This window comes from Diaporthe batatas (assembly GCF_019321695.1).
Source record: "Diaporthe batatas strain CRI 302-4 chromosome Unknown Contig00003, whole genome shotgun sequence".
NCBI lineage: Eukaryota > Fungi > Ascomycota > Sordariomycetes > Diaporthales > Diaporthaceae > Diaporthe > Diaporthe batatas.
The window spans coordinates 6955145-6978060 of NW_025408550.1; the positions used below are offsets into that span (position 1 = coordinate 6955145).

The following is a 22916-nucleotide window of genomic DNA, read 5'->3' on the forward strand; positions in this document are numbered from 1 at the left end:
GCTGACTCTTTGCATCGGATCAGCGGGGTCGCGGCACGGTATACGAGTGTGCGGCGCCAAAAGTACTGCCTCGCACCCGCAAGCACAGCCGTGATCAGGGCCGTTGACCGACGTGGGATTGCGAGCGGGAATCGCATGGATCACACACAACCCGGACGGTTATCGTGAGCCTCTTGCCTCGGTGCCCCGTTCAGCTGACCGAGCGAGAGAAGGCAGCCAAGCCACCCTCAGCTCCTTGGCCAGCTCTGCGATCTAAGACATGCGATCAACCGGGCATGTGATCGACGATATGGCCTGCCTGCTGGATGCTGCTTGACGGCCCGTGCCGCCAAGCTCGAAGCTATCGCCGTCGCACGAGAACACGACAGGACGGGCAAGATCAGTCAGGCTGGGCTTGATGTCCCACGCGGCGGCTCTGACGGGCATGGGGCATCGTGGTGTCCTGTCGTTGGCATCACAGAGAGGGCATGAGAGAGCACGAGAGGGCACGTGGTGTGTCCCGGCAGAAGAAGTCATTGATGCGTTGCTCTCTGTCTGATGAAGGAGGTATTTGGGTCGGTACCTCGGTACTTAGATGGACAGGTAGCGCGTGGTGCGTGGAGTGCCGAGGCTCTGCAGTGGGTGGGGCCTGTGCGCCAGCCGGGCGCAAACCTTCAAGTGCGTGCCGTCTCGGGCGACACCTTTGAGCCGGCTGTCAACGCCGCCACATCGCGGCCGCCGACGATAGAGATGCTTCAGCCTCGAGTGCTGTGGGCAGCACGGGCAGCGAGGGCAGCACGGGCAGCACGGCGATGCCGTGTCACATCGCAGCGTCCACCAGCTGCCTCCCGAACGCCTCCGCGCCCCCACGCCTTCTCGACCTCGTCGCCATTGTCGCTTGACCCGCGCACGACGTCGACCACCGCCTCGATCGCCAGCCAGACACACCAGCCCGCTGCGCCGCCACGAAGGAGCCGGCCGGGCTTGATCTCCGCAGCCGTCTTCCTCGCCCTGGGCCTCACCATAGGCACAGCCGCCCGCGCCGTGCTGTCGCCGCCGCCGCCCATCGTCCCAGCCTCCAGACTAGACGACGCCCTCTCCGCCGACATCCGCGCCGCCGCCGCCGCGCTGCCCCTCGTCAAGCACCTCCTCTCCGACCCGGAGTGGGCCGGCTTCCACCACGACGCCTACGACGGCATCCCCCCCGCGTCGCGCCCCCACCGCATCACGACGGGGCCCCTCGCCGGCACCCGCGGCGTCGGCGCCTACCAGCACGTCTTCCACAACCGCTCCACCGGCGAGGTTGTCGCCGTCGTCTACCTCGGCCCGGGCACCATCGGCTGGCCCGGCGTCGTCCACGGCGGCGCCATCGCCACCCTGCTGGACGAGCACTCCGCCCGCGCCGCCTTCAAGGACCTCCAGGGCGCCGGCCTGCTCACCGCCAACCTGGACATCGTCTACAAGCGGCCCACCCTCGCCTCCGACTTCTACGTCCTGCGCGCCCGCGCCGTGCCCGACGACGAGCTGCCCGCAGCCGAGAGGGGCAGGAGGGCCAGGAAGGTCTGGGTCGACGCCAGCATCGAGACCGTCGACGGCAAGACGTGCGTCCAGTGCCGCTCCCTGTTTGTGGCCCCCAAGTCGATGAGCCTGAGGAGACTGCCCGAGAACTTCTAGACTGCGCGCCCTGTCAGGGGATGTAATGGAGAACCCCAGAGCGAGCATACACGGGACATGTAGAAGCCAATCCTGCGCTTGACCACCCCCGCGTGCACAAGGTGCAGTCTTAGAAATATAGAAGCCGGGCCATATAAATCAAAGAGTGTGGGCGCGAGCGAGTCGCCCTCTCAACGGACTCGGCCCATACTTTCATGACTTGTAATAGTACACACATCACAATGATAGTTGTAACCCTCCCATACCTCGGTCGGCATGCCTTTTGAATCGCACTCCATGTTGTAAGTGGATGAGGTGTTGCATCCCTTCTGTTTCTTCCCTCGCGCAAGATAGAATCCGCTTATATTACTCATGAATGCACGAGTATTATATACTCGTATTCATGCAGTACTGTACATTGAACGCTAGTTGTTCTGTTCCGGATAAGCCAGGAATTTTCCCTTGGTTGAATTACAACGCACGCTTCTCCATCATCTGATCCTACAAGTGGCTATTCCGCATTCCGCTAGGAGGGAGGGCCCGTATGGTAAGGCGCAGGATAACCGCCTTGGAAGCCACCTCTAACCGCCATGTTGTGATAAGCGCCGCGGCCGAACGAGCCCATCTGGCCGTTGAGTGGAGGGCCGCCAAAGTAACCAGGGCCGTAGTTCGGGACGGCGTACTGGCCCCGGCCGCGCCCGCTGTAGAAGCCACGCCGCGGTCCACCGTTGTTATAACCCCCGCCGCGGCCACGATGCGGGGCGCCTCTGTGCCCAGGGCCCCCGTCTGAGCTTCCCGGACCGGCCGGGCCGTTTGACTGGTGTATGGGCCGTCCGTTGCTGTCGAACGCGCCGGCACTGGGCGGCCGCCGCGAGCCGCGCGCACGGTGGAACGGGCGCTTGTTGTTCTTGGGCTTGCCGTCGACCAGGAACTCGATTCGCTTCACCGGATCCGTGACCATGATGCTGTCCGTCAGGCCTGCCTTCTCGAGCTCCTCGGCCGACGTCGTCGAGACCTGGAACACGTTTTCCAGCTTCTCCAGCGGCTTCACCTCTTGCACCCAGGTCTTGACGTAGGTGCCTTCCTTGTCGTAGTCGAACGCCTGTTTGACCGGGTTGAAGATGCGGGCCTCGCCTCTGGGGTCGTTCCCAACGCCTGCGACGTACTGCCAGTTGGCCCAGTTGGAAGACACGTCGTAATCCACCAGCATCATCTCGTACCATTCCGCCCCGAAACGCCAGTCGATTCCGAGGTGCTTCGTGAGAAATGATGCCACATTCTGCCGTGCTCTGTTGGACGTGTAGCCGGTGTGAAGGAGCTCGCGTTGCGATGCGTCGATGAGGCCCATGCCGGTCGTGCCCGTGTTGAACCGCTGAATGATTTTCGCAACCTCGTCTGGGCTCGGCTTCTGCTCCGGGAGGGCATCCTCCTTCACAGACGATTTCCACTTTGGCCTCTTTGCGCTGCCTTCACCTTCTCCGTCGTAGTCGTGGTCTCTGAAACCCTCGATGCGGAACAGGCGGGCTCCAAACTTCATCGTACAAAGCCGCATGTAATCTCTCCACAGTAATTCGAAACGCACGGCGCTCGTCCCGTCATTCTCGCCGTTGCCATAGCCAGTCGCGTCTTTGTAATCTGGGTCCGTTCCATCCTCATATTTCAGAAGCTCGTGGTGTACTTGTCGGGCTGTGACGCACCCCTGGGCCAGAAACGCGGACAGCTTGGTGCTGAAAGCCGATCCAATCATGCCATTGCGAGTTTCCTTGTAGCTGTACATCAGACCGGTCTTGATCAGGTGACGTAGTCGTTCATTTCCCGCGGTCTCTCCACCTTGGAAAGGATGTGCAGATTCAGCACCGTCGGGGTATGGGGGTATTCCAGTAATGAAATTCCTGACTGGGGAAAGAACGGCATCCTCTAAATCATCGTAAGTCGTCGGTATGGCAAAGGGCCCGTGTTGGTCAGGTGTATGCGATGTCTCGACCATGGGAGGAAGCTTCCCGCTGGCTGGTTTGGCAAGTGTAGCCCGCGGCCGGGATCTCAGAGGCTCTATAGACTTTCTGTACGTGGTGAATACATCTGGGATTTCGCTGATAGGTGTTGTCACATCTCGACTGGAATACACGGGTCAGCATCGCCGCAGGCACGGGAGGCAAGGGTCCGCCTCAGGAAGGACTTATGGGGCGCGAGAAATTTACTAACTCGTCGACATAATATTTCTCATCTGACCAGAGCTTGAAATCAGTTCCGAGCTTCTTACAGAGCGCCGAGACTGCCCTCTGGTCCCTGCGCTCTTCGACTCCCTCTTCGCCTGTCATCCACACAGCGCCAACATTGTCCTGTCGGTCTCGGAAACCGTCCAGCAAGACTTTGACGACATCTGCAACCAGTCCCACGCGGATGACCAGTCCGCTACCGACAGACTCAAGTGACTGCTTCAGATCCCAAACGGACTGCGTGATGAACTTTGCTCGGTGGGGCCCGGTCCTCCAGACCTTGCTTACTGCGCTTCTCGCCTCGGGATAGGGAGAAGAGCTGCCCGGCTTGAGGAACCCGGAGACCTCGAACTGCTGAGCCGGGAAGATGTAGACCGGCAGGAGGTGCGTGAAGCCATGGTCACCGTGGGTGGCGAGCTTGTGGAAGACTGGGTTGTCCGCTAGGCGTAGATCATGCCGGAGAACATAGATCAGGATGTTGGACTTGGCCATAGTGTCAAGATGATTGCAACTTCAGCCCTGGGCTTGGAGTCGCTGGAGAAAGAGAGCACTTTCTGAGCCTTTTAGCGTGGGTCGAAGGTAGAGTGGGCTTCCGAAAAGTTTCGGCTTCCCGCTTGAGACAAGACGGTGAGAAAAAGAATCAAGGCCGCAGTCTAGTTAAAGAGGAAGTGGCCCCAGTGCATAGAAGGCTGAAACATTCGGCAGGTTTCCCGGCTAGATGAAGTTCAGACAACAGCAACCTGGGTTGGAGGTTGTATTTGGAATGGTTGTGTCATAGACTCCAAAATCGGCGCGCCAGCTAGGATGTAGCAGCCAAGCAGGACGATTCCAGGCGTCAAGTTCCCTCGGGCGACTGGGCGATGGCGAGGGCGGAAGGATACTGTTATTCAGGGACGGCCTCGTGCGGGAAGAAGCACGAAAAAAGAGTGACGGCTGGTCCACAGCAAGACCTATATCCCGGACGAGAGGCTGAAAGTGGAAGGCGAGACTCTGGGACTCTGGTGAGGCTCAGCACATGTGCCTCGAAGGGGGCCAACCTCTCGGCATATGACGGGGAATGCCAAGCCGGAGAGGGAAAGGGCTGGAAAATTGAATTGTTGGATGGGAAGGAGCTAGGGGGACTTTTCGCTCGCCCGCTCGGCCGCACAGCGCACGGCTCTAGCGGCGGGCTGGTGATATTTTTGGCCGGGGTCCTCTCTGATGGGGACCTTGATTGCCCTGGTTCTGGAGGGGGACTTCGGGCCCAATTGGAAGGGCAGTCTGAAGAGTCAGGGACTGGCGATCCTCTCGAGCAAAAGCAACAGACACAGTGTGCTCGAGGTGCCGTAAAGCGGCGGCTCTGCTCTGCTGCGATGGGACAGTGGGGAGGGCGACCCGGCGACCCGGCGACCCGATTGCTGACCAGCTACGCCGATGGACTGATATGTGGTCTAGCAGCGATCGACGCGGTCTAGGCGGAGGGACGAGACAGATTTTGCCATGGAGGGCTTTATCAAGAGACTTAATTGCTATGGTGGCAACCGGTCCGCGTCGATCGACACGAAAACGAGGGTCGACGGCGGCACTCTGGAGCTTGGGATCTGGAGGAGCTCCCGGGCATCTGAAGAGGCCCCCGAGAGGCGCAAGGATGGATGTTGTGGCTGTTGGAGAGGAGGCCCTTATTATCCAGGGTTCTGGGAACGGGACGGAAGCCCTTGGTGGGCACGAGGGGGCCATTCTGGACATTACTCCGTACCAGCCCTGAGGGGGGCGGTCGAGAGGCGAACGGGGGGGGAAGAAAGGACTGTTTCCACAGCCGGCCTGGCGATATCCAGAGGCGGAGGCTGGCCCGGAGATCGAGGGTCAGAGAGACGTCAATACTCGGCACGAGTCCAGACAGCGGTCGCTCCTTGGAGTCCCCACTTTTTGCTTCTGGTCCCTGACAGACCCCTGCGCCGACACGGTACGTACCGCATGCGCAGCTGGCAGCGTGCTTGTGTCGCCACAGGCGTCAACTATAAGCTGCAAGATCTCGAGGGGCCTCCCGGGACTCTTGCCCTCTTCTTTTCTCGGCATCTGGGCGGACGGCGGGGCGGAGCTGCGGTCTACTGTGGTAGCGTAGCTGACCCAGACCAGACTTACTAGACTATAGTATGAGGACACTCGTGTAAAATGGACCACAAGGTGCCTGAGCTGTGGACTGCCGAACTCCGAGCCGCCCAGGGTCGACGACGTCAGACCCGGCGACGATCGCGGCCATTGTCTCTTGCACCACGCCTAGACCCCTTGCGGAACACCTGCGTTGTCTTTCAACTTTCGCATCTGAGCACACATGACACCACCATGCCAGATGGCTCTACCTGATCGGAATCCCGAATGTGCATCGTGAAGTTGTAAATGCCCATGCCCATCTTCTTCTGCCGATCCCTGGCCCCTTGGGTCAGCCCTTCTGCCCTTGGGTCCACGTCTGTGCCACCCAAGTATGCACTTTAGAACTCGAGTATTTGGGTATCTGGCAGTCTGGGTATTTGTCCATCTTTGCATCTGTGACGGTGGAGAATTACATACTTAAGTACATACACAGTACTGTGCACACCCAGCCCCACACACCACAGTACCTAGGTACCTCCGTACACAAAAGCCTGATCGGTACGAGCCTCAGAAGCCACACGCATCGAGCTTCGGACCCTCCCATCAACCCAACCACCCTGCCACCCAGACTGCCAGACTGCCAGGCCCAGGCAGGACCCGATGCGCGCGAGATACCGTGCACTAGCTCCGCCTTGGCACAGCAGCGGGCAGCAGATCTGTACAACGTGGCCAGGCCCGTCGCGGAGCTCGGTATGCTGTGCTGTTGTCAAGGCGGAAGTCATTCAGGGCACGTGCTGCAAGGAAACCCTTCGAGAAGCCCACCCGGCACGAGGACATCATGTACACTCCTGACACTGTAGCCTCCCACCGTGGCTTCCAGCATTGCCTCAAGCTTCGCGGCCTCGATCGGCTTGCCGGCCGACCATCTCACGTCCATCGCGGCCAGACTCCCAGAAGATCGTTCCAACGGGTCTTTCCGCCCTGATCTCCACGACAATCCATCGTGGCCCGCATATTTCGTCGAAGACCAGCAATAATCATCAAATAGTACGGGTTTTACTTTGGTGACCGGGTGACCGCTGCCACAGCCAAGGCATCAATAGTGGATCGTCGTTGTGCTTCTTCCAGATCTCTTGTACGATCCCTAATCGCGCAAAGTACCCACTTGTAGGGGGCTGCTTGTCTTGAAACAGGACAAACTCCCTCACAACTATTGCATATAGGAAATGCTTTGTTGAGTTGGTTTACAACTCTCTTCACTTCACAACCTTCACAACCACGGCATCAGCCTTCTCATTGTGTTGTACGACAACGTCTTGTAGGAAGTCTACCCTTAGAGGAGTACCCACTACGGGACAACCTACTATGGGATAACCTCCCATGGGACAACCTCCCATAGGATAACCTCCCATGGGACAATCTCCCATAGGATAACCTCCCATAGGGCAACCTCTTATAGGACAACCCCTCTACGTAGAAGGTCCAGAAGACTTCCGAAGCAAAGGCATGAAAAGGCGGCCCCTGCACAATGCACTCTGGGCGTACCACGGCCACTCGGCCGAGTGGTAGGGTGTGGCCAAACACCTCCGGGCCAACAAGGGCCGCTTCAGCAGTCCCCGGGCATGCGTGGAAAACATGTCATCTCAAGTGCTGGCATAGGAGGAACCAAAATTTCATAGCAGTGCATTGGGCTCGTATGGAAGCACCTTCCACATCTCAGATTGATCATCAGACGTTTTCCTCCTCCCTAAAGCAATATCATTGAGTATCTCGTGAGGCAGGCTACATTTGTGTACAGAACTGAACCGTTGCAAACCCGAACCACAACTGTAAAGAGAAGCTAAAAAGCACTCGCACGCACGCATGGTCAGCGGCTTATCAATGCGACTCTGGCCCTACGAACCTCTCGCTGCGCATGTCGAGTTGTCACCATGGCGGTATGACGACTCAGGAAATCACCACCATGACTGGCCCGTAGGGAGAAAGCCGGTCTCCTCGCCATCTCTCGCTCTTCCGTTGCCGCCTACGGCGGGCCTGGAAGCGGCCCGACCAGAAGGCTCGGGAGAGGCGGTTGACTTGGTACTCAAATCTCCGGACTGACCGACAGTCTGGGCTTGTGCAACCGCTCGAGGTAGGGGATGACCGTTTGGACCAGTATTCATGCGATGGTCCTGCTGGAGAGCTGGGTAAGCTTGAGGATGAACTGTTGCTCGCTGCTCGGGAGTAATCCAGCGAGAACTCGCAAGTCCCGGCTTCACATCGGGTTTTCCGCTCGTCGCAGAAGCACCATCTGACAGCCCTCCATTGGGGGCTGAGACCCCACGCGATGGATGTGGCGCCTGTTCGTCGCTCATCGAAGTCTGCTGGTGGGATGGCGAGCCATTTTCACCTGAGATTTGTGTAGTATCGGACTGCTCGGCATGGCTGGCTGCCTGCTCCTGAACATTACGGTTTCTCTTGTTGCTCTCCAAGATATCCTCCATAATTTTGGCCATATTCGAGAACTGGGCGGCGTAGATGGATTCCGGCTCGGGCTTTCCAGGCGAAGAAGGGCTTGGGCTGGCAGTGTCGAATCGAGGCTCCAAGCCAAGCATTGCACGATGGCGTTCGATGGCAGGCCGACGAGCTGCGTCCAGCTCCAGGGCTCTCGCCTCTGTTGGGACCGCGGCTATTTGTTTCGGAGCTTTCTCTGTATGTACCACTTGTCCCAGATTCTCACAGTGAGCCATGATCCCCTTCAAAAAACGACTGGCTCTACACACTTTGGGGTATTAGCTCACTTTCCCATCTCGGTAGAAATCCCACGGCAGTGTGCCGAGTGACACTAACTTACTTCCAGGGTGCATCAAGACAACTTCGGCTTGACGTGCCCTCGTGAGGGCGACACAAAGCCTATTGGGATCATCAGTGAATTCCGTTGCACTGGAACGGACGAGGTCCAAGAAAACAAAGTCTGCCTCGCCTCCCTGGACCGTGTCGATTGTGCGTGCCTCTAGCCGGGCCTCCACTCCCAGCCGTGCCTGAAACATCTGGGGTAAATTCTTGATCGACTTCTTGTATTTCTGGTACGCCTCTTTATAGGGAGAGATGATGAGGATGGTGCCACGATCAGTCCTCCCGACCTGGCGGAAGCTTGGGTCTTGGAGCAGCTCCATCACTCGATCCATGACCCAACAACCTATAGCAAGCACTTGGTGTCAGCTGCCAAAGAACCAAAGAAGAAGCTTCATGCTAACACGGCGAGCAGTGGGCCGCAAGGCGGCCACAGCCTGTGTCACAAAATATAGCCTGTGAAGTCTTCGTTGTGTGGGCTGAAGGTGGGGCGGAAACACACCATGGTCTTCATTAAACCAGCTAGTGCCGACCTTGACCTCGCCGCGTCTGGGGCTGTAGGCGATCAGGCGAGGCTCGCGGCACGTCTGTCCGGGATCCAAGAAGCGCTCCAGGTATCTCTGGAGGTGCTGCACCGACGGCGGGAAGAGCTCTTGGTCCGAGTGGCCGCTGATCATCTTCATGTTGTAAAACATGCCTGATGCGAGCTTCTGGAGGCCTCCATAGGCGCGGTGGTTGATGAGAAGAGAATGTGGCACCGCTCCTGCTCGGTCTGCGCGCTCCATCATGCTGACCAGCATTTGGGGGACCCAAGGGTTGTCTCGAACATCGTCAGAGGCAACGTAGGGCCGGGTTTGACGGTGATCCTAAACGATGTTAATTTACAACGAGGCTTAATTTCAACCTGGTCAAACAAACTTACACCGCTGAAGATCCATGCAACAGGCTCGAAGTTAGCAATAGCGACCAAGGTGGAAGCCTCGCGACTGTGCGGGCTCTCATCATACAGGATCAAGTCCGGCCTGAAGTAGCCGTCGAAAGCGGTAGCGGCTGGTACAGGAGTCGTCGCTATGAAGTCGACATGATCGAGCACATCACGGTAGAGTTGATTCACTCTGTCCTTGAACTCGTCTGTCTTGGCGGCACTCCCGTTCTTCATTGCCTTGCCCATAAGTTCGTACAGACCCTTATATCTCTTGGTCTTTTGTGATTCGTAGACGTCCCACGCGAGCTCGTCGAGGGTGGGCGCCAAGCAGTCTGGGTTGAAAGAATGCTTGCGGTATCTGTTCAGTCTTGCGAGGAACATGAACTTGTCAGAGAAGTCCACCTTTCCAGTGCCAGCGCCTCGGTAGTGCCAGCCGTAAAGCCGCACGGCGTGTTTCTTCATTCCCAAGGTTCTGTACAGCTTCACCATCTTGTTGGACACATCGTTGAGGGGTTTGTTTATGTCTATCAAGTATAGAACTTTGGCAGATCGCGGTTCAGGCCTACCTGGGGCAAGCCAAATCTCGTTCCTGGATTGTATGGCCGTGGTGAGCACCAAATTCCAGTGGGTTTTGCCTGCCCCAGGGCCTCCTGGGAGCAGTCCAAGGCCGCAGGGCAGAGAACCGAGAAGAGTTCTGTAGGCGGTGATTTGGTGTTCGTTAAATCCCTTCAGCATAGTGATGACCTTGGTTGGGAGCAGTCCCTTGTTCATCGGATCCGCTAGGTGAGGGAAATGGTTGAACAGACTGACGGTGAACCGCGGGTTCTTGAAGTCCATCAAGTACAAGAAGGCGTCGTGCTGCTTCTGAGTACGGTCGTTCTTTGGGTTCAGCGCCAATTTGGTAAGCGCGCCAAACTCGGCGTCCTTGGTAGCAGAGGAAATTCTTAACTTGATGTTGACCATGATTGCCTTCTTGTCACCAAGAAGGTACTTGTTGCCCTTATTCTGCGCACCGCTGTGCTCGGGGTCATCTGGATCGCCTTTGATTGGGCGCAGGACGTCTGCTGCGACATCTTTCGGCACTTTGACCTCGAAAGCAGCGAGGTGCGCTCCATCAAGACCCATCGAAGCGGCGGGGTTGTCGACACGCTCAGCGTCGAGCCATTTCGACCTCTGGACTTTGCCAGACTTGGAAAGTATCATGATGTCGCAGGAATCTCCCTCCTTTGGGAAACATTGGGATTGGTCTCCGGGGCGGATCAGAAACATCCAGCCCGACTTTTCTCTCCCTTGCCATACGTTGGCGACCACCCAGGTCTTGAAGGCGACCCGCCTTTCATTGAAGGCATTGATCTCTTTGCTTTCGTTCTGAAACTCGACCAAGGTGCCCTGGCTGTGGCGGCGGTGGTACTCGGCTGGGTTGTCAAACACGTACAGCGGAGTGATTCGTCTAGACATGTTGACTGGCGGCGACCGTGGCGGGGCTGCACACCGCGCCAGTAATCACTGTCAAGACTTTTGAATCGCTTCGAGAAGGTATCAGTGGAAGTTATGGGGTGGCTGACAGCTTGAGAGACGAGGCTTTGAGTTGTGCTCGATGGAAGAGGTGGAAAGAGCTTGGCGTGTTGCTCGCGAAAGAGAAGGAGACGCGGTGTTGGGACGAAACTGAAGTTTGCACATGTAGCGTCTCAATCAGATACATCGAGAGTCAAAAGGCCCAATGGAACCAACGAGTAAGCATAGAAGATTCAAAGACAAGAAGACCAATTCTTCAGACTTGTGGGCCTTTCTGTGTTGAAATCAGGAAGGGAAGGGGCGGCGCAGGGTAGCCCAGGGCAGGCGGGTAAGCGAGACGAGACGCGTACTGCCCAGTCAGTTTTAAACCCCCCACAAATAGCAGGCTTTGTTCAACTGAGACTGATAAATGTATGGTAAGTAGGATTGGCTCCGGACTGCTTTAATTCTCACAATCCTGGCTACCTAGGTAGATAAGACCAGACCCATAGCTTAAAATTCATTTTCGTTTGGCCAAGTCTCAACCATGTTCCTCTCTATGTTGGATACCTAGGTACCCAACTCGCCTGTGCTGGGCTCCTTTCAACCTTGAAGATAAGGGCAGATCTGCCTCCGAATACTTGCCAAATGCACCAAGGAAAATCAGAAAACTTGCCTCAAGCCACCTGGCATCCAATCATGTCTTCCAAGGTTGGTAGCATTTGCCTTGGTCCAAAATTGACGAGGTGTTTCCCTTGCATTCTTGAAAGGGAAACACGTTTGACTCTCAGTGTTTTCCAACTACAGCCCGTTGCTTTGAAAGTCAGATGGAATGTGGTACATCAACAGCTTTCCTTGTCCCGACCAGTTGACGACTACCTAGGTACCCTCCGATCCCGTATTCCAGAGTCCATCTTCTCCTACATTGATGCAGCATAAGGTCTCTTCGCAACAGGTAGTGCTCAGCACTGATAACTGCAGGTGGCCAGGTGGACCCGCTCATAATCTTCTATCTCCTTCACAATTGATCACTTCATATGAAGTTCCCAGCTCAAGTCCTTTTGTGCAAGTGCTTACGTGGTCGGGCACTTCTGGCTTTCTCCCCGTTCAACGACCCGATCAGTCCGTTGCAGGACGCAGAAAGTGACGAAATCGAAATTGCTGCACGATCCAGTTCGGCGTCAAAGTCCAGGGCCCACTTGATCAGGATGTCAAGATGAGAGGCTGATCGGTGCATGGACTTCCCAGTTACTTCCGGTACGGACTTGACGCTTTCAAGCTTCTCTGTCAAAACCGAAATGAGTCTGCCTCTCAGCAAGTGTGCCTGGGCGTCCAACGGGTGCATAGATTGAGAATTAGGCTGTTTCGGATCTTTCGGGGCTTTTGTATCATCAAACTTCCTCTTCTTTCCTGATTTCGGTGGCTCAAGTGTTTTGGATGACGACAGTTTGGAAGCCTCGGGTCTCCTCCGTTCAATCTCGAGCCCAAGTGTCATAAGAATATCGACCATCGCTTTCAACTGAGGGAAGCCGTCTACGAAGGTCTTCGGATTCACCAATGAGTTCTTCTGAGGTTTCTTGGCGGCTCGGTCCACGAGTCCTAATGCAGAGAGGTGAGACAAAATCTTTTTGTTGTCGTCTTGAGACCATCCTACGCCGACATTGCTTCCATGCGCTGCACGCAAAAGACGACCGAGTTCAGCAGCGAACACCGCCAAGAACAGGGCAGGGCCTTTGGAGGCAATATGTCGCTTTGGTCGGAATTCGTAAGCAATCTTTTCGCAGTGTTTCAGTTCTGCCACTGAGACTTTTGATTTACCCTCTATGCGAGATGCCACGGTCAAGCCCAAATTAAGGTCGCGAAGACGCCTAACGGACACGCACGTGTACGCCTCACCCGAAACAGGGCCATACACCAGGTACTCTTCGGGGAAGTAACATGGAGTAAGGCCCATTTCTTTGAGGGCGGGCACATGGTAAATTTCGTTGTGCTGCCCCCGGAGTGAGGTCTCGAACACGGCAATGTGCGCGTCTTTGCCGACGCCTGCAAAACCCAGAGCTGTCTGGAGATCCGCAGCCCAAGAACTGAAATGGGTCGTGACGAGGCCTCCCCCCAGATGACCCATGATCTCCGACTGGATCTGTGCCTGGGGGATTTTGGAGATCAACTTGTCTCCCGGTTCCCCCCGCGAGCCGTAGAATGCATGAGGAGTGACAGCATCTTTCGTGTTGAGCCTGGAATTGCCACCTGATTCAGACTTCCAACCCCGGAACAAGAAAGCCGGGATCTTTCCTTTCCACTCTGTTTCGAGCTTTTCCTCAGTATACAGCCGTGACCACAACTTATATATTCAATGGCATAAAAAGCTTTCGAAATGAACCACAGATCAAGGTATTTACCCAGGAATCGGTGATTGGCGTGGGGGGCACTCACTTGGAGGAACGGTGATTCCAGTCGTCTGAGTTTGGCGTTTGGGAATGGGTGCCATTATGCCATCAACACCTTGACACAATCTTTCGCTTTTCGTCTGAACTGGAAGCCCTGAAGAACTTGAGCGATTGGTTCTCACGTTTCCTTTCTGGTCGCAACATCTGCGAGGAACTCTTAATGACGGGAGACATCTGAATGCCTTTATATGCGATACAAGAGCACGTCTCGCATTCAGCCAGTCCGGGTCCTCGAAAGATGAAAGTATCTGCCTCCTTGAAACGACTTGGGCCGTTCTGAAAGATCACCGTACGAATTCACTTGAAAGAAGCTATGCTACCTGGAATCAGGCAGCCTGTTTCAACCTCTTACTACTATAGTAATAAGCCGATGTCTTTCAGCATCAACCGATTGTTCAAGGGGCCAGCCTCAAGTCAAGCCACATGTGCACCTGGGCACACAATGAGAATTGTGAACATTCGTCTCCGAGGACCACAATCTCATCAAAAGCATTGCCCTGGACAAATAAATTTGTCTGGAATGTTTCCTTAGTGAAACAAAGCCAATAAATGCAATTACCAAAGCCTAGCGAGCTGTCTTGCAGGCATCCGTAGGACTCGAGTGCTTTCGGTCATCGCTCCTACAGCTCACGTAATAGCTCACGTAACTCACGTCAGTTCTAGAAACGCCCCCTTTCGGCTTTTACATTTCATCAGAGAACTAGCGTTCCAGCCTGTGTTTAATCTGGAATTTTGAAGATATGGAGCGGCCTGAGCTTGACATCCACCGCGACATTCAGAGAGGAAGGCCCTTGTAGATTTAATTTAGACTGTATCTCAGTATATAATGGACGTTACAAATCAAACAGACATATCCTGTCAATTGCTTCCAACAGAATCGAACTGTAAGCCCAAATCAACCTCTCATAAACAGTCGGATGAAAGTGATAGAGTCATTCCAAGGCTTGGCTGCGTAAATATGCATGGTTTCCCCCACTATCTACACATGTACCAATTCACAAGCTTGAGAGAAGATAAAAAGGCTGTACATGCGATGGCCCCGCCTATAGTCTGAAGTAAGCCCATAGCATCATTTGTGTCGACTTTCAAGCTGTAGTATGAGATATAAATGAACGCTACTTGGATGTCCGCTCCATGGCCACGGCATTTCTCCCCAACGTCCCATAGAACAGCTTACTATAGGATGCTCTCTTATGAGATAGCCTCTAACCTCCTATAACAGTGATTCCTATAGGAGATTCCCTCTCGTAAGATAGTCTCCAATATCTCACAGGACAGCCTCCTACATTGGATATAGCGGGACTACGGTAGTGTAATATGCGATGTATTCGGTTGTGCGTCAAAATCATGCATTTCTTCCTGCCCTCGCTAGTGAAAATGTTGCTCGTTATCATGTGTCAGAACACGTCGTGCACTGATAGCTTAGATCATGCGTGACTCTGGAATATGTGCTCCTTGCCCCTCCGGTCCCAAACTGGCACTGTCCATAATTCAACGACATCATGGAGCACTTGAGGGACATGACACCTGCTCAAAGTCCACAATCGGATTATCGCGACTTAGAAATTTCTCGGTGCCTCAAATTGCTCAACAATTTCCGGAGAACAGCTACTCTTCGCTGACTTGATACAAGCCCAGCCAGCAGCGGAGATCATTGAAGCCATGAACATGCCTAGATATTTGAGCCCTTCAATTGGCCGCAGTTTCTAGAAGCAGGGCGGGCACACGGGGTGGTTCGGGACCTATTCGAGCCACGTTTCAATCCCTCACGAATATGCTCAAGTCCGGAGACCCATCATAGTTGTTTCGATTGCATTGACACGTGTGAGCTTCCGCTTACGCATCTGTCCTAGAAATGGGAAGAGATGCTTCAGCATCTGCAAAGCGGCCAGGCATGTTCTAGCTTCTCCACAATTCTTCAGGGGCTGATCCGAAACCTTGGAAGCTTGAGTCTTGGCCGACCAACGCGATGACAGGCCGTAGCGAAAGCTTGATTTGAGAGCTCCAGATTATTCTAATTGATCAAGTTGAACTTAGGTCTGCTAAGGTCCGCACAAGCGTACTGACTTTGACCAGCGGCCGATGTTGCTCTGCTATCTCTTCTTCGTTCGCGATATAGGTGACGTTCGATTCGCTAGTGTCGCAAATGTCAACCAAACCCCCTTCTAGCTCAACATCACCACTTGATCCGTTTGGATGGGATCGTACCTAGTGGGCTTTGATGCGGCCGCGCGTATAATTTTTGATGGGAGACTCCCGTCCGAGGCCCCTGTTTTATCTGCCTCCTACCCAGCCATGGGTGCTTTCAAATCCCTTCAACTGTCATCCCAGAGTCTTCTCAGCGCGGTCATCGAAATAAGGACCGCCTCATCCGTCCGAATGGTCCTGCTGCCTTGATTCGGCAAGACGTTGACCCAGTGATCGAAGAGCTCTTTCGTCCGGCCTCCACTGATACCCATCCCACCCAGCTCTGGATCGTTCATAGACGCGTACTCTAAACCCCTGGGCCCGCCAAAGACGACCAGAAGGTGATTAAATGTCTGCCTCTTGAAGGGAGGAAAGGCCTTGTTGACGGGCGTTCCCCGCTCAGATGTGCCTATGCTCATGTCGTAGCCGCCCTCGAACTGGCTCTCCGTGAACACTGCTGAGAGCGAGCTCGCATTTCGGACAGAAAAACCCCAATAGTATCCTGCCTCGGTGCGTGGAGTCTGTGGATGTACTGGCTCTGGGTTTTTTAGTGATTGGTCGGGGAACTGCAAAGTCACCCTCGTGTTCGGAGGGATCTCTTCGGCGATGGTTACGGGCCGTTGCAGTCCAATGTCCACGGATGTCCTGGGTCCTCGTTAGACGCGAAGATCTAAAGGCTGAAATGTTTGCTTGGCTTACCCTTTGCCGCTCTCGGGACGTCCTCTGACCGTGAATCCTTCCCGAAACGGCAGCCACTCATCCTTGTGAGGATGATGCGGCATGTCTAGACTGGGCAGCAGACCAGCCCTTGCCAGGTTGTCGTGCAGCGGGAATAATGCTTTGCGCATGAAAGGGGGTGTCTCCAGATAACCAAGAACATGTGCGATAAAGTGACACGGGTCGGTATCGCCGGTGTACCTGTCTTTGTCAACAGCTCGTGGCCGAGACTCGTTTGGGCTGTCATCGTAGACGACTACTTCGTCCACACAGAAGACGGCCAATGCCCTGGCAATGCGACCTGTGGTCGTTATTCTCTGATCCGCGGTTTTCAAGCTGGACCATGTTAACATATACTCGAATCACGCACAGTCAACGTGGCAGAGGTGTCCAATTACTCTGTGATGATGCTGCCAGGCACAGCTATCGAAACCGTGAAGCCACGGCCGCCTGTTGGCTGGAATCTAGCCGATGGCTTGAAGGTGGGTTGGCTGACATCTTCGCCGTCATCGTCAGTTCTCCTCCTCTGCGACCAGTCAGTACGGCAATTCATCAAACACGGCAAGCTTTGTGTCAAGGTTGGAAATTCGGGCCGGGGTCACCGAGTGGGAAGATTGGAACAAGCATTGCGGAACTGACCTTGGCCCTGTGATCTGCCGAGTAAGACATGATCCAATGATGGAACGAAACCTAATTAAAACATCGGCATCGATGAGAGCGTTGAGTGACGACCAGAGGTGTCTGGATCGTCTCTCAATGAAAACCTGCAACAATTCCCGATAAGAGATTCTGCCCCCTTATCGCTGTCCGCCTTCCGCTTGTGCCTCCCGGGGGCCCACCCCCTCACGCACCCTGACCAACCGGCTTATGGAGTACTATACATAGGTGCCTAAGTAAGGAGTACCTAGGTACCTAGGTATCCATGTACCTGGCTGGCTGACTGACCTGACTGACCGACCAGCGACGCGGGCATCCGGCCAGATTACGCCCATCTTCAACTGGCGTCCCTGCTGCGGCTCTCCCATCCAACGCTTGTCACCAACCTTTGACCTACGACCGGGGGAGATATCTGACAAAACATGGCTGTCCACGTCGGGTCCTCGTCCGAATGGCGACAAATCCTGCAGTCCAGCATCGTGGTGGCCGACTGTGAGTGTGCTGTGAGGCCCTGGCCAGTCCGTCAGCTTTGGAGTCAGCTTTGGAACTGATAATCGCCTGCCTCGCTCCAGTCTATGCCGACTGGTGTGGTCCATGTAAAATGATCGCGCCTACGTTTGAGTCTCTTGCGACCAAATTCTCCAAGCCGAAGCGCATTGTATTTGCCAAGGTCGACGTCGACAACCAGAAGGAAATCGCATCGCAGTACGGCGTGCGCGCAATGCCTACCTTTATGATCTTCAAGAACGGCCAAGCTATCGATACCATACAGGGAGCGAACCCGCCTGCACTGACCGCCGCGGTAGAGAAGGCCGTCAAGCTGGCAGGTCCCACCGCTGGAGCAGGCTTCAGCGCCCCTGGGCGCACCCTCGGGGCCAGCGGTTCTGCTTCCCAATCCCGGGCGTCGCTTCGAAGGCCGATCAAGTGGGACCTAAACAACTTTCTGAACGCCATCATCAACTTTTTCGGACTGTATCTGGTCTCGCTGCTCTCGGTGAGGACTCCTCGGCCTTGGTCTTCTCCCCCTGGGGGGTGTTTCATGCTGACAACCGCGATCACAGTTTGACCCCTACAAAGCCGCCGAGGGCTCCAGATACAACATACACAATCCTGTTGCACCTGCGACCACCCCAAGCAGCTCCGCGAGCGGTGGCAGCGTCAAGAAATCGGCCCCCAAGGCCACGTTCCGGACTTTAGCCGATCTTGGTGGCGATTAGATGATGGGTCTCTACAAGGACTAGGTAGCAAGCAGTCTGCAGCGTGGTCGGCGTGGCAGCCGTGGGTAATATGAGCGGAACACGTTCTTGGGCTTCGGGGCCATTGGCGTTTGGGAAGGACACATGCCGACAGGCAGTGCAGTTTGATTATAGAAAGCCAATCTTTCAGTCTTTGCAGATAGTACTGGTAGTGCAAAATGGACATCGAGAATCCCATGGGTGGAACATGGGCCAGATCCATGCATGATTAATTGCCACCGGGTGGGGAGCTCCTACCGCGTCAGTGGCCCGCCTCCCGCGCCGCGGCAGAAGCTTACACAGTACTTTGAAGCACCGCAGATTTGAAATTTGGGGCTTCCGGTTGGACCACCTGCCCTGCGTAAACTTTTTCTTCTTGCAACTCAACACCACAACTCTGTCGCCATGCTTGCTGCCAGGAGGCTGCAAAATGCATGCCCATCATGTACAGCTCAGATCCTGAAGCTTTATGTGCACTCCATTGCGGAGATTAGTCCCGCCATAGCTCCAAATTCACAGCACGTCGTCTCGAGAAGCAGGCTCCGCAGCCGCAGACAAAGTGCACGACTCTTGTCGACCACATCAAGGAAGTTCCAGAATGGACCCACTGAAGACGCAGCCGAGAGTCAAACGCCACGCCATGTCCCAGAAGAAATCGCAGCACAGCCTGATGAGCCACGCCTACCATCAGACCAGGATCCCGAAACGGTAGTCCGACAGGCGAAGCGCATGTTTGGCGACACCCTTCCCAAGGGCTACTTGTCCGAGGAAGAATATGCAGTTTACGAGAGGCTTTATGGGGCGCCACTGCGCCGCACGAGACCAGAAGATGTCGGGTTTGGGTCCTTGGGCGAGTTCGAGCAGAGAGACGCAATTGGCGTGGCTAAAAACACACTACTTCGGGAGACTCGACACGGCGGGCTGGAAGAGGTGGAATATACATCCCAGTCCACTCCCAGACTTGACGCTGGCGAAGAAGAAGCAGCCATCGCCGAGGAGCTGCTGACGGCACAGCCACCGACTGATGCGCAACTTGAATATATCGAGGTCAATGCGAGCAACCAACGCGAGTACGATGCCCTCTTACAACTGCAAAAGGATTTTGAAGCAGCGAGAGTCGCTGCCGTGCAAGACGCAGTCGCTGCGGCAAAGGAGGCACAGGCGAGGGAAGAGGACATCGAAGAGGAATATGAGGACGAGGGGGAGGGCGAGGAAGAGGAAGAGGACGTCGATGACACAGAACCCGATGCTCAGCTTCTAGATTGGTATCCAGGCCAGGAGGGCCCGCGCCAACATCGGTACACTACGGAGGGCCTGTTCAGAACATCACCAAGCACGCTACAGCTGCCAAGTGTGGATTTTGTCGAACCGATTACGGAACTGCTAAGACGGACTGACACAAAGCACATCAGAGCGACGGCCGAGAAGCGTTTCGGCGGCCCGGGCCTCCCACATTCGCCAGCCACTCCTCGCACTGGCAAGAACTTGCCGCAGAAGGGCCTGGGCCTAGAGGCAGGGCACCACAAGATGTCAGAGATCGATGCAGACGCTTTTATCGCCACAGCACTGCCTGGGATCTACGCATCTGTCACCAGCACTCTGGTCGAGGTGCGCAAGAGACTGGGCCCCGAATGGCTGCGCGGCCTTCTGAACCGAAAAGATGCAGACGGCGAAGGGCCCCGCGTGCTTGACGCTGGCGCTGGCGGTGCTGGACTGGCAGCCTGGCAAAACGTGCTCCAGGCAGAATGGGATACCTTGCGCGACAACGAAGCGGAGACTACAGATGCAGACCCGGCACCGTCAGGGAAGAGGACAGTCATTGTTGGGTCGAATCAGCTGCGACACCGCATATCACGTTTTCTCGAAAACACCCAGTTTTTGCCTCGACTGCCAAACTATACGCACTCGGTAGAGAACATGGACAAACAACTTGATGCCCCCGAGGTCCCACAAAAACGGAAAGTGTACGATGTGATCATCGCCACGCACCTCCTCATGCCACTTGAGAAGGAATACAGGCGGAAGGACATCCTTGACCAGCTGTGGTCGCTGTTGTCACCTGAGGGAGGCGTCCTCATCATGCTTGAGAAGGGGCATCCGAGAGGCTTTGAGGCTATTGCTGATGTACGCGATAGGCTTCTAGGGGAGTTCATCGTCCCACCAACAGACGGAGTTGTGCCGGAAGCGATCGAGCAGGATGTGGAGCGAATTCGTGAGCCCGGAATGATCGTCGCGCCGTGCACGAACCACTCAAAATGTCCTATGTACTTGAGTCCAGGTCTTAGTCCCGGGCGCAAGGATTTCTGTCACTTCAGTCAGCGGTTCACCCGTCCTCCTTTTCTACAAAGGATCCTCCAGGCAACGCATCGCAACCATGAGGACATCGACTTCAGCTACATTGCAGTCCGCCGTGGTATGCCGGTGTCAACCCCCGCACCGGCAGAGGCGCCCTCATCCGCTCTTGAGAGCAATTCTAGGCCGGTCGCTGTGAAGCCGATACGTCAGGGCGTGGAGGCCACAACGCAGGCGTTTGCTGGCTATGAGGGTGTGGCACCAGACAGTCCAGACCGCCCTCATCCTCTCTCTCTTCCACGCAATATCCTCCCACCCCTCAAGCGCAAGGGCCATGTCACCCTCGACCTTTGCACACCAGCGGGTACTATCGAGCGGTGGACCGTGCCACGGAGTTTCAGCAAACAGGCATACCACGACGCGCGCAAGGCAAGATGGGGCGACCTATGGGCCCTGGGCGCCAAGACCCGCGTGCGACGTAACGTGCGACTCGGCCGAGGCATCGCCGAAGACGAAGTCATACCCCAGGATGGCGGTGTCAGGGCTACCAGAGCTATTGCGAGCGGCAAGAAGGGGCGTCCCAAGGTCGTGGATCTGGAATATGACGGCAAGGGCGTCCTGTCAGGTCGTCCTAGGGGCCTTGTTGGACAGAGACCCGAGAGGAGGACGAAGAGGGGGAGGAAACCCCCAAGGCTGAGGAACCTCCTGAAAGACCTGGAAGAGGAAGAAGGTTGATCTGTCATGTAATATCATAAGCCGCTGACGGGTGTGCGTCTGTACTGTAGACTGTGCCAACATGGACACAAAGCTCTCCCTGGTCTGCCACCTCCCCTGTATTGCTCTTTTGCTGAGCCGTGCTATTTCATGGCACAGACGGTCCTTTCCCTCATCCTTGGGGATCCAAATGCTATACTCTCTGTGATCCCTACCCATGTGCTCTAATGGCTCTAACGATGACGGCTGAGGTAACTGTGGTGGTTATTTCTGAGGTCGAGAGACCATATAGTCACCCCTTTCCATCTGAGCAGATTTGCAGTGTCTCACGCCAGAGTCTTGATGTCTACCATCTCTGAGACATGCTGCACGGTTTTCTACGAGGGTGGGGTGCTGAGTCGGCTACAGTGATGGTTTTGCCCTGTTTGCACGTGGGCATGTCTTTCTGCGGGCCTGAGCACCGCAACCTGGCTGCTTAGACCCAAGCGCCCATGCTCAAGGTTTGGCAGATTGCCGATGTGGAAGCACTGCTTTGCTGGCATGGGTCTGCTTGACATATCTCAGCCATGACCACCCTCCGTACTGTGAAGTCCATTTGTAGCGAGCTTTGCCTGTGGCATGGACGCGTCACCACGAATCTCGATCGCACTCGGCAGGCCTCTTGGGCACTCACATCATCCTACCTAGACCCTGGTTGCATATCTTCAGCCGGCCGTGCGAAATCAAGCCCAACCTTCCAAGCTGTAAATAACCATTGGGAGCAGTGGCTCCCCAGAGGTGTATCCGAGCAGACATCTGGAACCTCTGAGGATCAATTGGTTGTATCCATGTGCCAATTTGTGTTGCTCGCGCCGTCGAAAATTCACACGAACCATAGGATCAGATTGTAATTAGATAGAGGTCCAGGCTGGCAACTCTGGGACCCTTCACCCGAGGTCACCCTTCCAATGGAAAGAAAGATCATTGGCACATAAGCTGAGGGTTTGTGGGCAAGTTCCCTTTGGTCACGGGCCACCTGAGGTCTCGGTCCATGATCTACCGGCAGCTCTCGACCCGGAATGATCTAGAAATCAAGTTCGCAGCGTGCTCAGTGCCTGGTATATACACAGCCTCCAAGAGATACTACCAATATTGTTCGGGTTCGGTTCCTCTATGGGCCTCTGGATTCTCAGCGGCATGGAGCTGCCAATGATAATGTGTAGAGTCTCAGTTCAAATGTTCTTAGGCTCGCACCGTCCAGCAGTTTTCTTCACGGCCGGGGGAGGCTAGATTGCGGAGCTTCATTAAAAGGGCATAAAGGCCGATGAGGAGGCAGAGGGCACGATAGAGTTCAGCACTCACACTGGCATGGTTTCATAGGCCCTATCAAGTCATGATCTCTCCGCACGGTCGTGTGGGCCTTTCCAATGCCAAGCGGAGACGTTGCGATTTTCCTGTGCGCTGAAGAATGGGTCCGTCACGGCTGGTCCAGAAGACGAGGCATTAGCGAAATCATGCG

At 55.4% G+C, this 22916-nt stretch overlaps 7 protein-coding genes across 7 annotated transcripts; 3 read left to right on the forward strand and 4 right to left on the reverse strand.

Moving 5' to 3' along the window:
* Positions 1-8: 8 nt before the first annotated feature.
* KVR01_002275 (uncharacterized protein) lies at positions 9-5759 on the reverse strand. The gene is made up of 2 exons (XM_044786763.1): positions 3835-5759; positions 9-3746 (listed from the first exon to the last, which is right to left on the reverse strand). The coding sequence occupies exons 1-2, from the start codon at positions 4338-4340 to the stop codon at positions 2159-2161; spliced, it is 2094 nt and encodes a 697-aa protein (XP_044647290.1). The 5' UTR covers positions 4341-5759; the 3' UTR covers positions 9-2158.
* On the forward strand, positions 730-1653 carry KVR01_003794 (uncharacterized protein; the record flags this gene model as incomplete). Its single annotated transcript, XM_044792009.1, has 1 exon — positions 730-1653. The coding sequence occupies one exon, from the start codon at positions 730-732 to the stop codon at positions 1651-1653; it is 924 nt and encodes a 307-aa protein (XP_044648809.1).
* Positions 5760-7873: 2114 nt separating the features above from the next.
* KVR01_003779 (uncharacterized protein) lies at positions 7874-11133 on the reverse strand (the record flags this gene model as incomplete). The annotated part of the gene is made up of 4 exons (XM_044791598.1): positions 7874-8679; positions 8752-9096; positions 9253-9616; positions 9673-11133. The coding sequence occupies 4 exons, from the start codon at positions 11131-11133 to the stop codon at positions 7874-7876; spliced, it is 2976 nt and encodes a 991-aa protein (XP_044648794.1).
* A 1087-nt stretch (positions 11134-12220) lies between these two features.
* On the reverse strand, positions 12221-13657 carry KVR01_003072 (uncharacterized protein; the record flags this gene model as incomplete). The annotated part of the gene is made up of 2 exons (XM_044793700.1): positions 12221-13470; positions 13603-13657. The coding sequence occupies 2 exons, from the start codon at positions 13655-13657 to the stop codon at positions 12221-12223; spliced, it is 1305 nt and encodes a 434-aa protein (XP_044648087.1).
* A 1332-nt stretch (positions 13658-14989) lies between these two features.
* On the reverse strand, positions 14990-17331 carry KVR01_002959 (uncharacterized protein). Its single transcript, XM_044782701.1, has 5 exons — positions 17160-17331; positions 16919-17046; positions 16503-16856; positions 15825-16448; positions 14990-15750 (listed from the first exon to the last, which is right to left on the reverse strand). Exons 1-4 carry the CDS (start codon positions 17187-17189, stop codon positions 15932-15934), a joined length of 1029 nt encoding a protein of 342 aa, XP_044647974.1. The 5' UTR covers positions 17190-17331; the 3' UTR covers positions 14990-15750; positions 15825-15931.
* Positions 17332-17599: 268 nt separating this feature from the next.
* On the forward strand, positions 17600-18394 carry KVR01_002777 (uncharacterized protein; the record flags this gene model as incomplete). Its single annotated transcript, XM_044783012.1, has 3 exons — positions 17600-17669; positions 17750-18171; positions 18239-18394. The coding sequence occupies 3 exons, from the start codon at positions 17600-17602 to the stop codon at positions 18392-18394; spliced, it is 648 nt and encodes a 215-aa protein (XP_044647792.1).
* Positions 18395-18817: 423 nt separating this feature from the next.
* On the forward strand, positions 18818-21439 carry KVR01_003501 (mitochondrial 37S ribosomal protein RSM22; the record flags this gene model as incomplete). The annotated part of the gene is made up of 1 exon (XM_044790520.1): positions 18818-21439. One exon carries the CDS (start codon positions 18818-18820, stop codon positions 21437-21439), a length of 2622 nt encoding a protein of 873 aa, XP_044648516.1.
* Between the last annotated feature and the right edge of the window lie 1477 nt (positions 21440-22916).